Source organism: Acinonyx jubatus, chromosome B1, assembly GCF_027475565.1.
Source record: "Acinonyx jubatus isolate Ajub_Pintada_27869175 chromosome B1, VMU_Ajub_asm_v1.0, whole genome shotgun sequence".
Lineage (NCBI taxonomy): Eukaryota > Metazoa > Chordata > Mammalia > Carnivora > Felidae > Acinonyx > Acinonyx jubatus.
The window spans coordinates 129,659,506-129,682,056 of NC_069382.1; the positions used below are offsets into that span (position 1 = coordinate 129,659,506).

The 22,551-nt window shown below is 37.6% G+C and overlaps 1 protein-coding gene and 1 long non-coding RNA gene across 5 annotated transcripts in view; one reads left to right on the forward strand and one right to left on the reverse strand.

Moving 5' to 3' along the window:
* LOC113599591 (uncharacterized) overlaps positions 1–22,551 on the forward strand; it is a 34,133-nt gene that overhangs the window by 6,186 nt on the left and 5,396 nt on the right. The window lies entirely within an intron of this gene.
* HERC6 (HECT and RLD domain containing E3 ubiquitin protein ligase family member 6) overlaps positions 1–22,551 on the reverse strand; it is a 61,685-nt gene that overhangs the window by 1,676 nt on the left and 37,458 nt on the right. For 2 of the 4 annotated variants that reach the window (XM_027060650.2, XM_027060657.2), the window contains 11 exons: positions 22,150–22,339; positions 19,112–19,272; positions 14,239–14,352; positions 13,828–13,935; positions 12,386–12,547; positions 8,861–9,004; positions 7,387–7,553; positions 6,046–6,112; positions 5,123–5,193; positions 2,617–2,800; positions 2,424–2,526 (listed from right to left, as the gene is read on the reverse strand). In XM_027060650.2, the coding sequence (XP_026916451.1) occupies positions 2,424–2,526; positions 2,617–2,800; positions 5,123–5,193; positions 6,046–6,112; positions 7,387–7,553; positions 8,861–9,004; positions 12,386–12,547; positions 13,828–13,935; positions 14,239–14,352; positions 19,112–19,272; positions 22,150–22,339 (1,471 nt within the window). Of the gene's footprint in view, positions 1–2,423; positions 2,527–2,616; positions 2,801–5,122; positions 5,194–5,266; positions 5,328–6,045; positions 6,113–7,386; positions 7,554–8,860; positions 9,005–12,385; positions 12,548–13,827; positions 13,936–14,238; positions 14,353–19,111; positions 19,273–22,149; positions 22,340–22,551 lie in introns of those variants that run through there. The other 2 variants (XM_027060666.2, XM_027060660.2) reach the window with 2 other exon arrangements.

Sequence of the window (22,551 nt, forward strand, 5' to 3'; positions counted from 1 at the left end):
GGACGCTCAACCCACTGAGCCACCCAGGCGCCCCCTGGATTATTTGTTTTATGGGTGTTGAGTTTGATAAGTTCTTTACAGATTTTGGATACTAACCCTTTACTTGATATGTCATTTGCAAATATCTTCTCCCATTCCATCAGTTGCCTTTTAGTTTTGCTGATTGTTTCCTTTGCTGTGCAGAAGCTTTTTATTTTGATGAGGTCCCAACAGTTCATTTTTGCTTTTGTTTCCCTTGCCTCTAGAGATGTGTTGAGTAAGAAGTTGCTGCGGCTGAGGTCAAAGAGGTTTTTGCCTACTTTCTCCTCTAGGATTTTGATGGCCTCCCATCTTACGTTTAGGTCTTTCATCCATTTTGAGTTTATTTTTGTGGATGGCGTAAGAAAGTGGTCCAGGTTCTGGGACGCCTGGTTAAGTGTCTGACTTCGGCTCAAGTCATGGTCTTGCAGTTTGTGAGTTCGAGCCCCACTTCAGGCTCTGTGCTAAGAGCTCAGAGTCTGAAGCCTGCTTCAGATTCTGTGTCTGTTCCTCTCTCTGCCCCTCCCATGCTCATGCTCTGTCTGTGTCTCTCAATATAAACATTAAAAAAAAAGTGGTCCAGGTTCATTTTTCTGTATGTTGTTGTCCAGTTTTCCAAACACCATTTGCTGAAAAGACTGTCTTCTTTCCGTTGAATATTCTGTTCTGCTTTGTCAAAGATTAGTTGGCCATATGTTTGTGGGTCCATTTCTGGCTTCTCCTGTTCCATTGATCTGAATGTCTGTTTTTTGTGCCAGTTCCATACTGTCTTGATGATTACAGCTTTGTAATACATCTTGAAGTCTGGAATTGTGATGCCTCCAGCTCTGGTTTTCTTTTCAGGATTGCTTTGGCTATTGGGGTCTTTTCTGGTTCCGTACAAATTTTAGGATTTTTTTTCTGGCTTTGTAAAGAATACTGGTGTTATTTTGATAGAAATTGCATTGAATATGTAGATTGCTTTGGGTAATGTCGACATTTTAACATTATTTGTTCTTCCTATCCATGAGCATGGAATATTTTTCCATTTTTGTGTGTGTGTGCCTTCTTCAATTTCTTTCATGAGCTTTCTATAGTTTTCAGTGTATAGATTTTTCACCTCTTTGGTTACCTTTAGTCCTAGGTATTTTATGGGTTTTGGTGCAGTTAAGATGTTTCACAGAAAGAACAAAACATAAAATAAAAAGGAAGAAATCAATCATTTCATTCAGTAAACAATACTGAGTACCCTTGTGCAGCAAGAACTACATAGGGCCATGTGGAGCATAGAAAAATCATGACTTTTGGTCTTTGTCCTCAGTGAGTTCATGGTCTAGTTGGGGAAAATCACATAAAAGGAAAGAGAATAGCAAGATACAGGGAAGTGTAATTTAGCTCAACTAGGACATTTGAGATGAAGAGTCTAATGAAGGCCCTGAGACTGAGGGAGGCACCAGGCTGGGGTAGCAGGGAGACTTCAGTCAGGGGTCACATCTGGCTAGTTAGTTCTCAAGGAAAGATGTTACATAAACTTTCAAGGCAGAGGGGAAAGCCCAAGAAAAAGTCAAAGGTGGGAAGATGTTAGTGAACTCGCTGAATGCACAGACAGTGGAACCAGTGGGCAGAAGCAGAAGTTTACCATTAAAAGAGAAAATCAGACAGGTAGTTTGGGCCTGTGAATAAGTAGTTTGTGGAGAAGTTGGAATTGTCCTCCAGTGGCCTCAGTAGCAACAAAAATAGCAAGAAGAAGTACATCTCAGGAATAACTGAACAAAGGGATGGGGAGGTGAGAGAATAAGTCATTAAGTCTGTGCTAGGGAAACCTTAGGGTTCCCACCAAGAGACGTTCTTACACCACAAGGCCACAGAGCTTAGTGGTTCAGAGCCTTGGCTTTGGACCAACCTGTTGGGTTCTCACACTCACCAACTGTCTGAATATAGGTCAGCTACTAAATGCATCAAGCCTCTTTTTCCTCAGTTTTGAAATGTGGAAAAATAAGTACCTACCTCAAAACATTGCTATTAGGATAAAGGGAAGTAACAGATATGAAGTGGTCAGTACAATGCCTGGGATAGAATAAGCACACAATAAATGCTGTTAGTATTATCATCAGCGGTCATTGCTACTGGTATTATTTCTAAAATGGTATTAGAGGAATATACATTGTCCTAATTCCATAGGCCTTAAATAAAGATAGGAATGTGAGATTAAAGGTTTGATTAGGAACCAACTAGTGATATCTGTATTATTATTATTTTTTTTTTTAATGGGAAACTAGGCTTATATAAGTAAAAACATTGGTTTAGGAAGCCTGGCTTTGCCATTAACATGTGTGACCCACACTATGCATAATGACTTCATGGCAAATAAAGTATTTATCTTTTAAAAATATTTAAGTATAAATCCACCTATTAGTAATACTTACAGAGGAATTTTCTCTTTTCCTCCAAAGTTAATTTGTGGAAAGCTTTCCAAAACATCAGTATAGTAGGGTGTGATTTGTGGTATCCTTGACCATATTGTGAATTCTTGAGAAAAAAGAGGGAGAAAAATGGTTTTTAGAAGGAATATACACAAGTTGTTTGGAAGAACTGGGGGCACTTTTCGTTATCACCAACCTTTTCAAACTGTTTCCAGTCATAATCAGTATTTCCAACCACTGCTGTCATTAGTTCTTCGGGCTGGAAAATTTTAAGCATCTCCTTGTCACAGACTTTATAAAATCCTCTCTGAAATTCCTCATAAACTGCCTTTACAGAGGTGTTGAAAATGTAATCAACACATACGGAAACATATTCTTTCCTTGAGGGAAGCAGAAAAGAAAAAGCTGATAACATACTTTACCATTGACTAAATATTCTCTACTTTGCCCTTTTTACCATTTCTACTGAGAAAGAAAAAATAAATTGTTTCTGCATAGCATACAACCCTGTAGACAGAGAGAAGTAAAAACATCTGGTCAGCTGGAGGAAGGAACCTCAGAGAATGTAGCAAAAGGACTAAGACTTTGTTTTGCTTTCATTTTCTTCCAAGATCCTTTAAAAACTCTAATCTGAATATGTAATTCTCTGGGATGCCTGGGTGGCTCTGGGATGCCTGCTATTCTCAGGGACACCTGAGACTTCAGCTCAGGTCATCCATTGGTTCCGGCCTAGCAGTGGGCTCTGTGCTGACAACTCAGAGCCTGGAGTTGCTTCGGATTCTGTGTCACCCTCTCTGCCCCTCCCCTGCTCATGCTCTGTCTCTCTCTCTCTCTCTCTCTCTCTCTCTCTCTCTCTCTCTCAAAAAATAAAAACATTAAAAAAAATGAATATGTAATTCTGCTTAAAATCTTTCAAAGGCTTTCTTTCCATTGCCCTTAGGGCAAATTCCAAACTTCCCTGATCTCACTCTTGGCTGACACCGCTGGCCTCTTCCCATTTGCATTAGAAGCTTTGGCCAAACTGGCCTTCAGTTTTGTGGTCTCCCTGTCTCTCTTGTAGTTAGGCCACAGCATGCACTGCTCCCTCTTTACATGGTAACTTCTCCATGTAACTTCTCCATCCATCAGAGTTACATATAAACATGACTTTCTCAGGGTTGGTCCTCTGTTCCCTTCTCCCTCCTATGTCACAACACGTTACTGTGTGTAAATTATTTCTGCGAAGTCTGGCTTTCTCACAACATGATGAATTTCCTGATGGCAGGGTTGCTACTTGGAGGTATTTCCACCAGATATCCACCGGAAACATGATAGTCTCCCACCCTTTGAGCAGTGTTGTGAACTGTCCTAAGTGGACTGTCCTGTCTAAACCAATCCCCATCTGCTCTCCCCTGAAAACAGTGCTGGTAAGTGGTTAACAACCAGCTCCCTAAAGAGAAGAAAATGAAAGGGAATCCTCATTTGCAGCATTTGCCAGTTCTGGTGTAATATTCCCACCATGGCTGGTTTCATGCTACTGATATTTTAATAATAAACTCTCAACATTTTTGAAAATTGAACAGTCCGCTCTCACAAGCAGATGCCAGCTGGCTCCAGCATAAAACTACTGTAAATCTCTTAACTAACTTTCATCACAGTGCTCATCCTTATCTGACATTATATTACATAATAATTTATTTGTATATTGTCTCTGTCCCACTGAAACTTAAGTTCCAGGTTTTGTCTTTTTCACGGCTGTATCTCTGGTACCTAGAATAGAATCTGGTACAGAGTAAGGACTCAAAAATAATTGTTAAGTTGATAACTAGTGAAAGTGCTGCAAAGGAAATATTTAATCCTGACTCCTTTTTCCCCTTCTCTTACCCTGTAACTTTTTTTTTTTTAAGTAGACTTCACACCCAGCAGAGTCCACCAATTTTTCTCAGAGATGAGGAGCTAAAATGATCATCTGAAAAGCTAAAATACATTTATACATTATAGTGAGGAGTGCCTGGGTGGCTCAGTTGGGCGTCTGACTTCGACACCGGTCATAATCTCATGGCCTGTGAGTTCAGCCCCATGTCAGGCTCTGTGCTGACAGCTCAGAGCCTGGAGCCTGCTTTGGATTCTGCATCTCCCTTTTTCTGCCCTCCCCCCAGCCCCCCTCAAAAATAAATACATTTTTTTTATTAAAAAAAATTTTTTTTTAACGTTTATTTATTTATTTTTTTTTTGAGACAGAGAGAGACAGAACATGAACGGGGGAGGGTCAGAGAGAGAGGGAGACACAGAATCCGAAACAGGCGCCAGGCTCTGAGCTGTCGGCACAGAGCCCGATGTGGGGCTCGAACTCAGACCGCGAGATCACAACCTGAGCCAGAATCAGACGCTCAACCGACTGAGCCACCCAGGCGCCCCTCAAAAATAAATATTTAAAAAAATTTTTAATTGGCCCGCCTGGGTGGTTCACTCAGTTAAGCGTCCGACTCCAGCTCGGGTCATGATCTTGCAGTCTGTGAGTTCAGGCCCTATGTCGTCGGGCTCTGTGCTGACACCTCAGACCCTGGAACCTGCTTCCAATTCTCTGTTTCCCTTTCTCTCTTCCCCTCCCCACTCACGCTCTGTCTCTCTCCCTCTCTCAAAAATAAATAATAATTTTTTTTTATTTTTTAAATTAATAGTGATACAAACATTTTATATGTATTCTGTGTCTCAAAACTTACTTGTTGGTTTGGTCCACAGGTACAGAGATCCCATTTGGAATTAAATCAACATCATTTTTGTCCCAGTGTATCTGTAAGCAAAATATACTCAGGTACCAAACATGAAAAAAGTCTGAATAATCAACTGCAGGGGCCATGGGCAGGTTGCCCCATGATGGGCCACATTGGCATGAAGGTTATTTCTGAGTTAAAAGCAATAAAAAACCTACAGAAGCACACACACACAGACACAAAACCAAAAATTTAAAACCCCCCAGCAGATTCAGGAAAAGCTCTTTACCTCCCCTTCAACTGTCTAAAAATAATTTAGATAGAGGACCTGCACCCTTTTCCTTAGGTCAGAATGACATATATACCTCATTTTACCTGCCTTTGGAATTTCCATGTTTGTATGGCTTCCCTGTATGTACAAGATTAAATTTGATATTCTCCTGTTAATCTGTCTCATGTCAATTTGATTCTTAGTCCAAGTAGAAGGACTTCTAAAGGCAGAATAAATTCTTTCTCCCAAATACAACCACAATACCATTATACCAGTACATTCTTCCCTATAAAATGTTAAATAACTGGGAGCTAAATAATTATTTGTGTAGTAACCTTTTAAATACATATAAAAATTTTAAAAATCTACCCTAGTATATGTTGTATATTGTCTTAAGCATTTAATTATTTACATTGTTCTCATCGATTGCATAATTGCTATATTTTCACTTGTTTGAGAGGATATAAACCTAAGGTATCAAAGGAGGAACAGGTGGGAGGAAAGTCTTACAGTACAGAAGTAAAATACCCTTCTGCCCAGAGGGGCAGGGCAGAAAATAAAAACAAAAACAAAGGATTCTCCTATTTAAGGTAATATAGTAAAAATTCTTCTAAAAAACAGATTCAAGCTAAACTATAATCTGGTTTGCATTGGTACTCACAGAAAAATATATGTAAAGCTCGTCTCCAATGTCATCAGCTTCATTATTTAGAATTTCTTGCAAATTCCTAATGAAAATTTTCATTTAAAAAGTTATTTTTAATTTTATTTTGTTTTTAAAGTTACATTTACTAATCTTATAAAATTTCAAAAGTAATGTTTAATGGAAAAAATCTTTGACAATATAGAAGTGTATAAAATGCCAGGTAAATGTCCTCTCTTTATCTTCCCACTTCCTCTTCCTAGATTTAACCTCTTTTTACAGTTTGATTGGTTGGGTCACTGCTAACACATAGACACTGCTGTGTCTTGATGGAAATTATAGAAAGGAGCCCCTTCCTGTAGACCAGTGTTTCTCAATCTGGGGTGATTTCGGACATAGCGGACATTTGGCAAAATCTGGAAACCTCTTTGGCTGTTACAGTTAGCAAACGGGTTGCCACTGGCACCTAATGGGTAGCAACCCTATAAGCTGTTAAACATCTTTAATGCTCAGATCAGCCTCCACAATAAAGATTTATCTAGCCCAAAATGTCAGTGTTACCAAGGTTGAGAAACTCTGTTCTGGATGGCCAGGGCTGTGTAAATCTGGGCAGTTTCTTTTTCCACTAATAGTACATGAGAAGGGAATCCTTTTCCCCAATCTGTTGCCAATTCAATATTTTATGAAAAACTTTTTAACATTTGTCAATCTGGAAGCAGAAAAAGGATCTCATTTTCATTTATAGTTCTTCAGTTACTAATAAGGTTGAACATATTTTCATTTTTTATTAGCCATATATATGTATACATATATACATACACACACACACATGCATACACACACACACATACATACACTCAGCCATACATATTTATGTATGATGACACACATATACGCATATATATTTATATATCAGCGATACTACTCCTTTGTCATATATGTTGCCAGTATTTTCCTTACAAGATTTAGTTTGCCTTTTAACTTAGAACAAGTATTTTTCAATTCTCAAAAAATAAAGTTGATGACACACTGATTTATTTAAATAAATATGACTATGATTTATTAAAATACATATAGCATGCATTATTCTTATTAAGAATATTGTGTTCGTTTCCATCTAGATAAATTCAAGAGACTAGGCCAGAGCTCTAGGTTGATAATTAGAAGAACATTTGGCTTTTCTTTATTTTTGAACATGTACTTTATTATAAGTCATGCTCAAATTCAAATTCATCAAAAGAGCATACATTTATTGCAATTAAAGACCTTTTCTCTGTGTGTGTGTGTGTGTGATTAGCATCATTTATTCCTGAACAACTGAGACTTACTAATTACAGTCCTGGAAAAACATTTACTTACTTTCCGAGAAGAGGACTGAGTTCTTTTAAATCTTGCAATGATGCCTTTTGGTCCAGAAGTTTCTTAAAGAGAGCCAGTGGGAAAGGAAGGTTGGCAACATTTAAATTGTACAGGGAGAGTCCACACAGCATCCCAAAGAGAAAATATCTCTTCTTCTCAAATTTAGGCTGGAAAAGGAAAAGAAAAAAAAAGCAACCATAATATATTAGAAGTAATCAATAATCCAAAAGGATAATTAGATGAGTAAAAAATGGTTTCAGTTCCCTTTTCTAAAAGTCCCAAATTAGAAACAAAATGGGCTTCAGGAAAATAAAGTTTGAAGTTTTACACAGGCTTTAATACAATTTAAATTTCTTCCATAAGTTAACATACAAATTGATAGTTCAGGTAAATAAACGAATTCACTTACTGTTACTGAAAGCATATGGGGATATAAAAAAATTTGCTCAGATAGCCTTATAAACCAAGGTTTTCATTATTTACTTTCATAGTCTTTGCCTTCAAATTCATGTAGAAAAACAACTCTGCAGAAGGAAGAGCACACTTTCTCTGCACTTTCATTGTGCATTAGGCATGTCATATAAGCATGTCCCCTTGGACGATACTGCCCTCAGCCTAGGCGTGCTGACAAGGAAGGACAAGCATATGGGTCAGGGAAGGTGACTGATTCTGTCAACCGTGAAGGTGGGTGGAAAGAAGAGTCCTGATGAAACTGGATTCACTCTTCTCTCCACACTTGGTAGTCGGAGATGAGGGAAAACACTGGCCACATCTTGGTAGGCCATCACTACCATACAGCCGAGAGACCACTAGCCTGAACACTCTAAATACATTTGTAACATTTAGCCTCACAATTACTGTAAGTAAATAGGGCATGTAGATTGAGGCTATGAGGTAAGTGGCCCAAAGCCATTCACCTGCTAACATCAAGGCTGGCACTGGAATAGAAATCTTAGAATTTATATAAAATTCTAGGAATTCAAACTACTCCACAGTGACGGAAATCAGATGAGTAGTTGGGGTTGCATGGGCATGCAGCAGGGGAGTGGGGAGAACGAAGCGGGGGAAGAATGGCATTAGAAAGGGGTATTAAGAAATTTTGGGGGATGATGAATATGTTAATTATTTTGACTGTGGTAATAGTTTCATGGTATATGCATACATATATCAAAACATCAAATCAGACACCGGATGTATCATAGTCCATTGAATCTCAACTATACTTCATAAAAGCTGTTTAAAAATTTAACGTGCATAGAATCACCTGGGGATCTTATAAAATACATGCTCTGATCTGGGGTGGGGCCTGAAGTTCTAATAGCTCCAAGAGATGCTAGAGCTGCTGCTCTGGATCATGAGTAGCAAGGCTGTTTATATGATCTAATTTTACATTATCGTGTATGGTTTCATGTTGCGGTATATGGTATACTTTTTCTGTTCCGTAAAACTGTAAGAAAATAAATAAGAGACTCACGCTGACAGGAAACCACATGTAGGAACCCTCTTCAGGATATATGAACATTCCATATTCTGTCTTGGTCATCTCTTCAAATATGCAGTGGAAGAACTCAGATTTTACCCCTTCTCCCACAGAACAAATTTCTTTAATAAATTCAATCTGAGGAAAGAGAACACACTCCCGGGCTCAGTTTTAAAATACAATGCCTTGATCTTTCTGGAAAAGTTTCAAACCTCCTGCAGCCATCAGAATTCCTAGAAACCCACACCCCTTCGATCCCACACCTCACTCAATTTCCTGCTGAGCAAGCGGATGCCGCAAACCTATTTATTGTCAGATTATTGTATGTGTGTGAATCCTTTACACTGTCATATGAACTAAGTAAAGGAGGATTCTAGCCAGACTTAGTATTCACCAATTATGTTGACCAGATTCTTGAACAAGATTTTGATATGCTTCAGGTCCCTGGAACACTAAATTCCCTGATTCTTCTCCCTTAATGTCTACCTTCATCTCATCATTCAGACTTTATAGCTGTGGCTCTAGTCAACAGCTATTTGGTTTCTCCTGCCTCTCCCCTCATTAGAAACTCTGATAAATTGGGGCGCCTGAATGGATCAGTCCATTAAGCGTCTGACTCTTGATCTCAGCTCAGGTCATGATCTCACATTTGTGAGATCAAGCCCCATGCTGGGCTCAGCACTGACAGCATAGAACCTGCTTAGGATTCTCTCTCTCCCTCTTTCTCTGCTCCTCCATTTCTCTCTCTCTCTCTCAAAATAAATAAACTTAAAAGAAAAGAAAACAAAACAAAAACTTCTGATAAATTGCCCTCCCAGTCCTTCTGGGTTTAGCAGCTTTGAAAGAACCATCAGACCTAACTGTCCATAGCCCTCCTGTAGGAAGTCACTATGAACTGTCCTTTTCTTTTTCTTTTTTTTCCCCCCAGTTCTATTATTTATTTAATTTTATTTTTAAGTAATCTGTACACCCAACGTGGAACTCAAACTTACAACCCTGAGATCAAGAGTCACATGCTCTACCAACTAAGCCAGCTAGGCACCCCTTATTTATTTTTTAAGATGTTTTCTCTCTTTTTAAGTTTATTTATTTATTTTGAGAGAGAGCAAGTGGAGGAGGAGCAGAGAGAGAGAAAGGAGGAGAGAGAAAATCCCAAGCAGGCCTCTCACTGTCAGTGCAGAGCCTGATGTGGGGCTCAAACGCACACACCACGAGATCATGACCTGAGCCAAAATCAAGAGTCAGACCCTTAACCAACTGAGCCACTCAAGCGCCCCTATTTTTTAAGATATTTTCAAGTTAAACACTTTGACACTGAACACGTATGGCAGCTTAACCTACCCAAGTATGAGATTTAAGAAGCCAAAACTGATCTAGCTTTATTAAAAGAAAAGTTGTGCTGCAGAAATTGTCCTTTTCTAAAGTTGGGGCTCTGTGGCTAAGTACTATCCCAGTTTTCCTCCTACCTACCTTTCTAACTACTTTTCCACTTCTTCCCTGGCTAATTTCTTTTTATCGTTATAATATAAGCTTCACTAAGCATTCACTTTCTCCTTCCTTTGCCCGGAAGATCTTATCTCTGCCACTTTGGTGAACCGACTCCTTGGCCACAGACCATCATCTCATCTCCAACGGCCCACGTTGTGTTCCATCTGGATATCCCAATAATAAATTAAGCTTACTTCCAATTTACTAATTTCTACTCGCTGAACACTGGCAAGTCTGCCTTCACTGTGGTCAGGACCCACTCACAAGTGGCCTCAACAACCTTGCCTTGTTAGGAGTCTGTATTTTGATTGGCTCTGTCTTGAAGCTCAGCTTCCTACCTCTTTGTCATCTCCTGTGGGCAGAATAATTTTCTATTGATTTCCTCATAATCAAAATTTAAAAGAAAGTAGATACAGAGGGAGATACACAACTAGAAAGTCTGGCCTATAAAATAGCTTCTTTGTTTTCCATTTAGTCCCACGGTGGAAAATATCCCTCTCCTGTCTGAGTGCTACCCTCCAGGTTCTGGCTTCCCCTCTGAGAGCCTAAGTTATCCTCTCATACCAGGAAAATCTACTCCCTTCTGTACAGAGTCCAGCTTTTATTTAAAAAGTTACTCATTCTATGTCCTCAACAGGGCAAATGATCTGAGCTCCAACACAGTAAAAACCCTACAGGTACCCAAAAGGATGAAGTGAAAGATGATTAGAATTAGAACCAATACAGTAGAAACTCTGTGACTAAAACCAGAGCCGGGGGCACCTGGGTGGCCCACTCAGTTAAGCCTCCAACTCTTGATTTCAGCTCAAGTCGTGATCTCATGGTTTATGAGTTTGAGTCCCGTGTCAGGTTCAAACTGTCAGTGCAGAGCCTGCTTGGGATTCTCTTTCTCTCCCTCTCTCTCTGTCCCTCCCCCCCCCCCCTCTCTCTCTCTCTCTCTCAAAATAAATAAATAAACCTTGAGGCACCTGGGTGGCTCAGTTGGTTAAGCTTCCGACTTCAGCTCAGGTCATGATCTCTCGGTCTGTGAGTTCGAGCCCCACGTCGGGCTCTGTGCTGACAGCTCAGAGTGTGGAGCTGCTTCAGATCCTATGTCTCCCTCTCTCTCTGCCCCTTCCCTGCTCATGCTCTGTCTCTTCGCCTTTCAAAATTGAATAAATATTTAAAAATTTTTTTTAAATAAATAAACCTTAAAAATAAAATAAAACTAGAGCCAAAAAGTAGGAAAAGTATCTATTCTACCAGCTGCTTGTCAATGGCATTAATAGCCCAAATTCTGTACCCCTCCTCGATCCATATCTGTTGCATGTAACTCTGCAGTTTCTCCCATTAAAGAAGCTGAGTATATTTCATCGCCCTTGACTTCGGTTCAGCCATGTAACTTGCTTTGACTAAAGCAACTTTAGTTGTGTTATTAGGCTTGCTAACTTGTACCTCTGGCACTGAAGTGAGAAGAATACTATGCTTGCTGGTCCCAGGAAGATGAAAAGCACAGGAAGCAGATCAAAACTGTCCCAGCCAAGCTTAATCTAGCCTAGATCATCCAATACCTAGCCAACTCCCAAATATGTAAACAAGTGCAGACAAAAATCAATAAAGCCACCCAAATGAATTCGATCTAAATCAGCAGATCCTTAGTTGAATTTCAGATCTCAATAATAAGTTATTGTTATTTTAAGTAATTAAGCTTTGGGATGGTTCACTATGCAGCAATTTTGTAGTCATAGGTAATGAATAGTTAACACCTAATCCCAATATTCAATTAAACATCCCATAGCTTTTCTCTAAAGGGTAAGCAATTTTTTTTCTAATTTTTAATTAAGGGATCTCTGTGCCTGGTGTGGTGCTCAGTCTTACAACTCCAAGATGAAGAGTTTCATGCTGTACGGACTGAGCCAACCAGGCACCCCGGACTGTGGAAAACCATACAGCTGATAACCATAGTTGCAAAGGCAGGCTCCTCATTTACTACATTATATAAATGTTCCCCTTTCACATTAATAAAAATGTCCAATGAGACTTCTACTGTACCACTAATAATTTACAGAGGTCAGTGTCTTCAACTTGGCTTAACTGAAGCAGAGCATCTTCAACTAGATGACTTCGTCTGACTCTAAGTGTAAATGTAGGGTGTCCATCCTTTTCTGGCAGATTCACTTGCCCCCAATCCAGGTATTCTTTCTGTTTTAAGCCCTAAAAAAAGAAATATTTTAGGAATCTCATAGGAACACTAGGAAGTGTTTAATATTTCAAATAAACATAGTCTGCATAGCATATACTTATGCCTACTACTGCTGTATATATTCATACTGTAATTATTTAAGAAAAAAGGGCATCATAATCTACACTACATTGTGAAAAACAAAGAGATCACAGGATCTGTGAAACCATGGCATCTAGGAATTATATACAAGGAATTAGTCACCATGGAGGTACAGCTAAATAATTACAAGCTATCTCATTTGTAGTAAACATGATCCTTTTTAAAAAAACATTTTTAAAAAGTTTTTTAATGTTTATTTTTGAGAGAGAGAGAGAGAAAATGCAAGTGGGGGAGGGGCAGAGAGAGGGAGACACAGAATCTGAAGCAGGCTCCAGGCTCCAACCTGTCAACACAGAGCCCGATGTGGGGCTTGAACCCACAAACTGTGAGATCATGATCTGAGCCACCCAGGCGCCCCTGGCAACATTTAATAATTAAAGAAAAAGGATTAAGCATCATTCCACTTTCCTGTGTGAATGTAGCCAAGTGGCCCTGGTTGATGAGGAAAAGTTCTTCACAGAATTTAGTCAGTAACTTTGGAAGTAATGATAAGATTAGAAATAATGCCATTGTGCAAACTTCAGCCAAAACAATGGATAGAATTATTAAATAAAATGTTGACGCAGGGGCGGGGGCACCTGGGTGGCTCAGTCAGTTAAATGTCCAACTCTTGATTTTGGCTCGGGTCATGATCCCTGGGTCATGGATCAAGCCCCATGTCAGGCTCCACATTGAGTATCAGGCTGCTTAAGATATTCTTTCTCTCTCTCTCTCTCTCTCTCCCTCTCTCTCTCTCTCTTCCCCTCTGCCTCTCTCACCTGCTTTTGTGCTCTCTCTCTCTCTCTCTCTCAAAAAAATAAATAAATAAATAAGATAAATAAATAAATAAAGCAATTAATGGGAAGCATTAAAATGGAAGAATCATGTGGTCACCACCTGAACCCACTGAAGAATCTCAGCATGAATAAGAGTGAAACAACCACAAAGGATGCACTGAAGTATGGAGAGGTGAAAGAAAATTGGGCCTGGGATTTGCTTTAAAATACTTCAGCTAAAATAGTAACAACTAAAAAACAACAAGTCAGAAATGGGGAAGTGCAGCAAAATGTTGATGACTTCTGAAATTTTGTGATAGGGCTCACTACACCATTATCTCTATTTTGTATATGTTAGTAATTTTACATAATAAAAAAAAGTAGAGCATACATACCATTATTTTTAAATAGGACTCAGCTTGTAATAATTTAATTTTGGATGGCAAATCAAAAATAAATGGAAAATCACTGAAAATAATGGGACTGAGGTTTTCTGCAGGTATCTAAAAAATAGAAAGAGATAATAGTTTTAACAATTAAAAGGGGGAAAAACTTTTTCCCTTTACCTCATCACTGTAAATTGTTTTGCTCTATACTTTTTGGAATCTGTTTTTAAGAATTCAAATTATCTAGAAAAAATTTCTAAGAAAATGTATTTCTAAAAAAATGATCATCTAATTTAGCAATTTAGCATTGCAGTGAAGAAATTTTCAAATCTTGATTTATCAAAGAGATACCTACATAGCTACTAATATGTCCTCCTATAAAAGAATGAAAATTTTCAGAAGGAAAAATATTACTCTTACTAGGTCGTTATCCCTAAGGAACAGTCTTCTTCTGTCTTCATGAAAGTTCAGCAAATAGAAGAGTTCATTTATGTTGAAAGTATCTTCTGGTAGTCGACACCTAGCTTTATTTACCTTAAAGAAAACATGACTTGTTAGTTTTATTTTCTATCAATAACTGATTTTATATATATATTACATATATATTATATATGTATACAATATATATTATATATGTAATATATATAATATATATAAATATAATATGGCTATTATATGATTAGAGCTCTATAAACCCAATGCATTTGTCAATGATGAAACAGAGTTCTATAAAACTTCCATTTTTTGACATATAATTTACCTAATTTTCATAAATACTGTAAAAGATAACAGATGTTGGCAGTGGAGGTTAGTAAAACAATTCTTAGGGTACAGATTTACTAGAAACAATTTCTAGATCTTGAGAATAAATCACCATAAAGGGGTGCCTGGGTGGCTCGGTTGGTTGAACATCCAACTTTGGCTCAGGCCATGATCTCACAGTTCATGAGTTTGAACCTCATATTGGGCTCTCTGCTGTCAGCCCAGGGCCCACTTCATAACCTCTGTCTCCCTTTCTCTCTGCCCCTTACCCACTCGTTCTCTCTCTCTCTCAAAAATAAATAAACATTTAGAGGTGCCTGGGTGGCTCAGTTGGCTAAGCGTCCGACTTCGGCTCAGGTCATTATCTTGAGGTCCATGAGTGCGAGCTCTGCATCGGGCTCTGTGGTGACAGCTCAGAGCCTGGAGCCTGTTTCAGATTCTGTGTCTCCCTCTCTCTCTGACCCTCCCCCATTCATGCTCTGTCTCTCTCTGTCTCAAAAATAAATAAACGTTAAAAAAAATTTTGTTTAAATAAAAAAGTAATAATAAATAAACATTTAAAAAAGGCACCATAAAAATCCAAGGAACTTTTGATAAATTCAGCCCTTTCTCCATTGATTAATATTAATTTTTCACATCCTACTTGTCAGGTGTGAGACAAAACATAGCTAAAAAGTGTCCTTGCTGACACATAGCTTACAGTCTAGTACAGTAGTCAGCAAACTCTTTCTTAAATCCAAACAGTAAATATTTGAACTTGGGACCATACAATATCTGGTGCTATTCAACTCTTCCATTTTGTAGCACAAAACAACCTTAGACAATATGAAAACAAGTGTGGGTATGTTCCAATAAAACTTTATTTACAAAAATATGAGGCTACCCATGGGTATAGATTACCAACCCATAGTCTAGTAGATAAAAACAAGTAGTCAGGCATGGAGGATACAATTTCTGATTGGAGAAGGACTTAAGGGGTTTAAGAAGGCTTTCCAGAGGAAGCAATTCTGGAAAATCAATGCTCTAAATAAGCCTCCATCATATCAAATTAATCCAAAAGATAGAAGACAGGAAATAAAGAATCTAAGAATATAAATTAAGGAAGTAAATAACACGTACAGGGGAGAGGATCAACAAGTAAAAAGATTGGTTCTTTAAAAAACTTTCTGGTAAGACTTTGTAAAAGGAAAAAAAACACACAACCATTATCAAGAATGAAAAATGGGATAAGCCTACAGATTTTGATGTGTACTTTTTCTTAATGAAAGAAGTACATTGCAAAACATCTTCAGTCTCATAAAGTTTCTCCCTTATCAAAATTCCCAATTATATTGCAACTACGTGGATGGAACTGGAGGGTATTATGCTAAGTGAAATTAGTCAGAGAAAGACAAAAATCATATGACTTCACTCATATGAAGACTTAAGAGACAAAACAGATGAACATAAGGGAAGGGAAACAAAAATAATATAAAAACAGGGAGGGGGACAAAGCAGAAGAGACATAAATATGGAGAACAAACTGAGGGTTACTGGAGGGGTTGTGGGAGGGGGGATAGGCTAAATGGGTAAGGGGTATTAAGAATCTACCCTGAAATCATTGTTTCACTATATGCTAACTAATTTGGATGTAAATTTAAAAAAATTAAAAATAAAATTAAAAAAAATTCCCAATTATTTTCTGCCAAACATTTTCCTTATATGCATTACTTTAAAAATATATGTATGGGTCACCTGAGTGGTTCAGTTGGTTAAGCGTCCAACTTCAGCTCTGGTCATGATCTCATGGTTTGTGGGTTCAAGCCCCACATTGGGCTTTGTGCTGACAGTGCAGAGCCTGCTTAGAATTCTCTCTCCCTCTCTCTCCGCCCCTCCCCAACTCATGCTCATGTTCTCTCTCTCAAAAACATATAAACATTTAAAAAATTTTTTAATAAAAATAAATTAAAAAAAAGTAAAATGTAAATGAAAAAATACCTGACTCCTCATGATTCTTATTTATCTTCTTAAGACTCCAATTAGTAATTCACCATAGCATCAAAAACAATGAAATTGCTTACGAATAAATTTAATCAAGGAGGTGAAAGACCTGTACACCAAAAACTGTAAGACTTTGATGAAAGAAATTGAAGAAAACACAAATAAATGGAAATATAGCCTTTCTTTATGGATTAGAAGAATTAATATCGGGGCACCTGGGTGACTCAGTCAATTAAGTGTCCAACGCTTGGGTTTCAGCTCAAGTCACGATCTCACAGTTTCATGAGTTCAAGCCCCACATCGGGCTCCTCACTGGCAGTATGGAAGCTGCTTGGGATTGTCTGTCTCCCTCTCTCCCTGCCTCTCTCCAACTTGTGCCCTCTCTGTCTCTCTCAAAATAAATAAATTTAAAATAAAGAAGAATTAATATTGTTAAAATGTCTATAGCACCTAAAGTTATCTATAGATAAGATGTAATCCCTCTCCAAATTCCAAAGGCATTTTTCACAGAGTTAAGAAAAACAGTCTTAAAATTTATATGAAACCACAAAAGATTGAATAGTCAAAGCAGTTCTGAGAAAGAAGAACAAAACTGGAGGCCTCACAACTCCAGATTTACAACTATACTATAAAGCTATAGTAATGGTACTGGCATAAAAATAGACTCATAAACCAATGGAACAGAATCAAGAGACCAGAAATAAAACCTCACAAAAATGGTCAACTAACATTTGACAAAGGAGCCAAGAAAACTCAGTGGGGAAAGGATAGTCTTTTCAATAAATATTGGGGCAACTGGATGACCATATTCAGAAGAATGAAATTGGACCCCTATCGTATACCACTCAGAAAAATTTACTTGAAATGGATTAAAGACTTAAACATAAGACCATAAAACTCCTAGAAAGCTCCTTGACATTGGTCTTGGCAATGATTTTTTTGGATATGACAACAAAAGCACAAGCAACAAAACCAAAAATAAGTAAGTGGGACTACCAAAAACTAAACTACAAAGTTTCTACACAGCAAAAGAAACAACAATAAAATAAAAAGGCAACCTATGAAATGGGAGAAAATACTTGCAAATTGTATATTTCATAAGAAATTAATGTCTAAAATATATACAGAACACATGCCACTGATCAAACAAAACAATCTAATTTTAAAAATGAGCAGAGGAACTGAATAGATGTTTTTCCAAAGAAGACATACGGATGGCCAACGGGTACATGAAAAGATGGTCAACATCCATAATCATCAGGGAAATGCAGCTCAAAGCTACACAGTGAAATATCACCTCATACTTGTTAGAATGGCTGTCATCAAAAAAACAAAAGATAAGTGTTGGCATGGATACAGAGAAAAGGGAACCTTTGTACACTGCAGGTGGGAATGTTAATTGGTGCAGCCACCACGGGAAACAGTATGGAGGTTCCTCAAAAAATTAAAAACAGAACTACCATATGATCTAGCAATCCCACTTCTTGCTATATTAAAAAATATATTCATCTGAATAAATATATTCACTTCAAAGGAAATTAAATCACTATCTCAAAGAGATGTCTGCATCCCCATGTTTAATGCAGCATTATTTACAAAAGCCAAGACAAGAAAACAACTTAAGCATCCTGGATGGATGAATAGATAAAGAAGATGTATATAAACACTGGAATATAATTCAGCCAGGAGAGAGAAGGAGATCCTGCCATTTGCGACAGCAGGGATGGGCTTTATCCTAAGTCAAATAATTCAGAGAAAGAAAAATATGTATGATACCACTTATCTATGAAGCTGAACTCAGAAACAGAAAGTAGAATGGTGGTTGTCAGGGCGTGGGGGAAATGGGAAGATATTGGTCAAAGGGTTCAAACTTCCAGTTGTAAAATGAATAAGTATAGATGTATCAAAGCAATATATTGCACACTTTGAACTCACACAATGTTATATGTCAATTATGTCTCAATAAAGCTAGGTAAAAAAAAGAAATATACTACTTTAGAAATACCAGTGCATTAGTACTTCTGAAATGAACTAATTTTTGTACCTAATGTTTTCTCCTGTTGAGATTTATATTTTATGGTGAAATTGGTTTTGATTGCCATTTAACAATTTATATTTATAAAATCATCTTACTTTAGCCAATTATTTTTAATTGAACAATACTAATTTAATTCTGCTCTTTTACTTAAAATGCTCTGGCTCCTCCCTGTCCCCCAACAATCATTAGGTTTATTAGTAGGCTAATTTTAAATTACTTCTGGATTATGTTGTGTACTGTACTGAAAATAATCATCATTCTCATTTTTGAGTATTTGTGCATATGATATATGTGATATATATTATGTATAATCTGTATATAAAATATGTAACATATATGTAATATATATGACTAGAGTCTAGCCATTAGCAAAACAAGCAAAATTCTGAATTACTAAGAACTGAATAAAATATTTTGTTTTAGAAATAAAATAAGACTCCAATTGGCCGAGACCTAAAAGATTTTAATTGAGTAAAATCATATATATATATATATATTCAGATGAACCCTTACCTTATGCACTTCTTTCACCATTCCTAGAAGAGCTTTAAGATTGCAGTGATTCTCATTGGTTTCAATTTTAGGCCAGGAACGCAGCTGAGAGACGATGGCAGTTTTGAGCATCTGGACCAGTGTATTGAGAGAAGATTCTTGCAAAGATCCCCAGCACTTCTCTGGGGGGTATAAAATCAGCCATGATAAATATGCACCCTCCAAAAAAATCCTCAGTTTCTTCCAGGTTCTTTAATGTATGAAATAGATAACAGTTTCCATTTCTGATGGCAAAACCCATAAAATATCTTGTCTCAGGGTACCATCCTGGACATTTATTACTCACAGATGTGAAAAAAATGTTTTTCCCTCATCAAATATCATTGGAATAGAAAGTTCAAATGTAGGATTCTGAAGAAATTTGTTGATAGCTCATATTAATACTTGACTACGTGATTGATTTCATGATTTTCAAACAAAATTCCGTAGAGTATCGGGGCGCCTGGGTGGCTCAGTCGGTTAAGCAGCCGACTTCGGCTCAGGTCACGATCTCGGGGTCTGTGAGTTCGAGCCCCGCGTCGGGCTCTGGGCTGATGGCTCAGAGCCTGGAGCCTGCTTCCGATTCTGTGTCTCCCTCTCTCTCTGCCCCTCCCCCGTTCATGCTCTGTCTCTCTCTGTCTCAAAAATAAATAAAACGTTAAAAAAAATTAAAAAATTAAAAAAAAATTCCATAGAGTCTCTATTAAATCTGAAAACTTACATAATAATACACACACATGCACACATATAATGTCATCAAAGACATTTTTGATTTGAGGAAAATAAAATATCTTTTCAGACTTTATGAACACCTGGTATATATGGATATATTTTTTAAATTAACTCAATAACAATATTTTAATATTACTTTGTTCCAACCTAGATATTCGTATCTTTAAAACATAATTTTCAGAAAACAAACCTATCAAATATTAAAATAGCTAATTTAATTAAAATAATATGACCCAGATGTATGAAATGCAGACTTACATAGTAGAGATTCCATAAATGGACACAAATACACAGGACACTTGAGTATATGATAAATGTGGCATTACATATTAGTGGGAATGAAACAGATCATTCAGTGAATGTATGGGAACAACTGAAAACTCTTCCAGAAAAAGATAAAGCTTAATCAAGATAAACTCTGAATGGATCAAAGAGTTAAACATAAAAATGAACCAATAAAAATTCTAATAGAAGTGGGGCACCTGGCTGACTCAGTCAGTAGAGTATGTGACTCTTGAACTCAGGGTCATGAGTTCAAGCCCCACACTGGGCATGGAGCCTACTTTAAAAAAAAAAATTCTAGGGGAGCCTGGGTGGCGCAGTCGGTTAAGCGTCCGACTTCAGCCAGGTCACGATCTCGTGGTCCGTTAGTTCAAGCCCCGCGTCAGGCTCTGGGCTGATGGCTCAGAGCCTGGAGCCTGTTTCCGATTCTGTGTCTCCCTCTCTCTGCCCCTCCCCCGTTCATGCTCTGTCTCTCTCTGTCCCAAAAATAAATAAACGTTGAAAAAAAAGAAATAAATTAAAAAAAAAAATTCTAGTAGGAGTATGGGAAATTTTTTTTTAAATTTCAGAGGGAGTAGGCTTTTTGAAATATGATCCAAACTCAGCAACCATATAAGAAAATGTTTACATAGTAGGCTTCATTAAAATGTTTTCAAATAATTATGCATGTGAAAATTCCACAAAATAAAAAAAATTAATAACTCAGAGAAAAAAGACTTGTAATTCATATTATTGATAAAGAATTAGTTGCCTTAATCATTTAAAAGCTTCTAAATAGGGGCGCCTCATTGGCCTAATCAGTTAAGCTTGATTTCAGCTCAGGTCATGATGTCACAGTTGTGGGATCAAGCTCCATGCCGGGCTCCATGCTGACAGCACAGAGCCTGCTAAACTTTAAAAAATAAAATAAAATAGGGGTGCCTGGCTGGCTCAGTCAGTTGAACATCTGACTTCGGCCAAGGTCGTGATCTCACAGTTAGTGGATTAAAGTCCCACATTGGACTTGCTGCTGTCAGCACAGAGCCCGCTTCAGATACTCTGTCCCTCTCTCTCTCTGTCCCTCCCCTGCTCACAACTCTCCTTCTCTCTCTCAAAAATAAACATTAAAAAAATAAAGTAAAAACTAAAATAAAAGCTAAATAAAAAAGAAAAACACTAACAACAACACATGGGAAAATGGGTTAAGAGGGAAGAACTGACAGTTTCCAGACTATAATATACAAATGGAACTGAGATATAGGAAAACCAGCACAATCTCATTCATAATGAGAAAACTAAAATTCAAATTAAGAGACTTTTTTCTTCAGAATGGCAAACATCAAAGTCTAATAATATGTAGAAAAATGTGTGGGCTGATGCTCTCATATTTGTTGATGAAATGTAAACTGGTATATACTCTGTCAGGGTTGCCATGTTGCACTGACCTGCAGTTTATTTAGATTACAATGTGGACGGCGGCCACTTAAAGTTCTGTGGAGGGTCTCTCAAAAATTAAAAAAAAAAAAAAAAAAAAAGTTGACGTTTGTGTTGTTTTGAGAGACATAGCATGAGCAGGGGAAGGGCAGAGAGAGAGTGAGACATAGAATCCAAAGTGGGCTCCAGACTCTGAGCTGTCAGCACAGAGCCCAACATGGGGCTCAAACTCGCGAACCATGAGATCATGACCTGAGCCAAAGTCAGACACTTAACTGACTGAGCCATCCAGCTGCCCCAAAATTTCTCAAGTTTTAAAACATAAACAAAAAGTTTTCAAGTATAGATTTATTTTGACTGGATCCTCTATGGTTATTAAACTCTGAAGTCAAAGCCATGTCCAAGTCTAAGAGTTACACATGCTTTGTATAAGAGTAATGATTATAATAATGTTAGGTTAATCTTTTCAAACATTCACATACCACATACCCAAACATTTGTGTATTTTTAAATCTCCTATCCAAAATTTGCTCCATCTTTTACTTCAGTGATTGTTGAGAGTACAGATAAAGTGAAAAATTAATCAAACTTACTCAGGACTCGTAAAGATCGGTCACTCATTTTACAAACAGCTTCTGCATATGGAACCACCAGACTCCTCCAGTTCTTAGAATTATGCATCACAGGACATTCTGGGATCAGAAGGAAAACTGATAATGCTTCTTGGTGTGGAGAATGACATGGAAGAGCTCTGAGCAGATTATCCCTAAAACCTGTAGTTATCTGTGGTTGAAAGGATCAGGGAAAGGGCCCAGAATATATTAGATACAGATTATAGTGAAAAACAAGCTATGGGACTAGGGGTTCATTCCACTATTTTCCAATGGTGTAATCATTTAGTTTTCCTCAGACCTTCTGTTCAAACTCCACAACTCCTTGCATACCAAATGCCTCTAATGTATTATGTGAGAGCCATCCTCCCTATTTTTACTGGG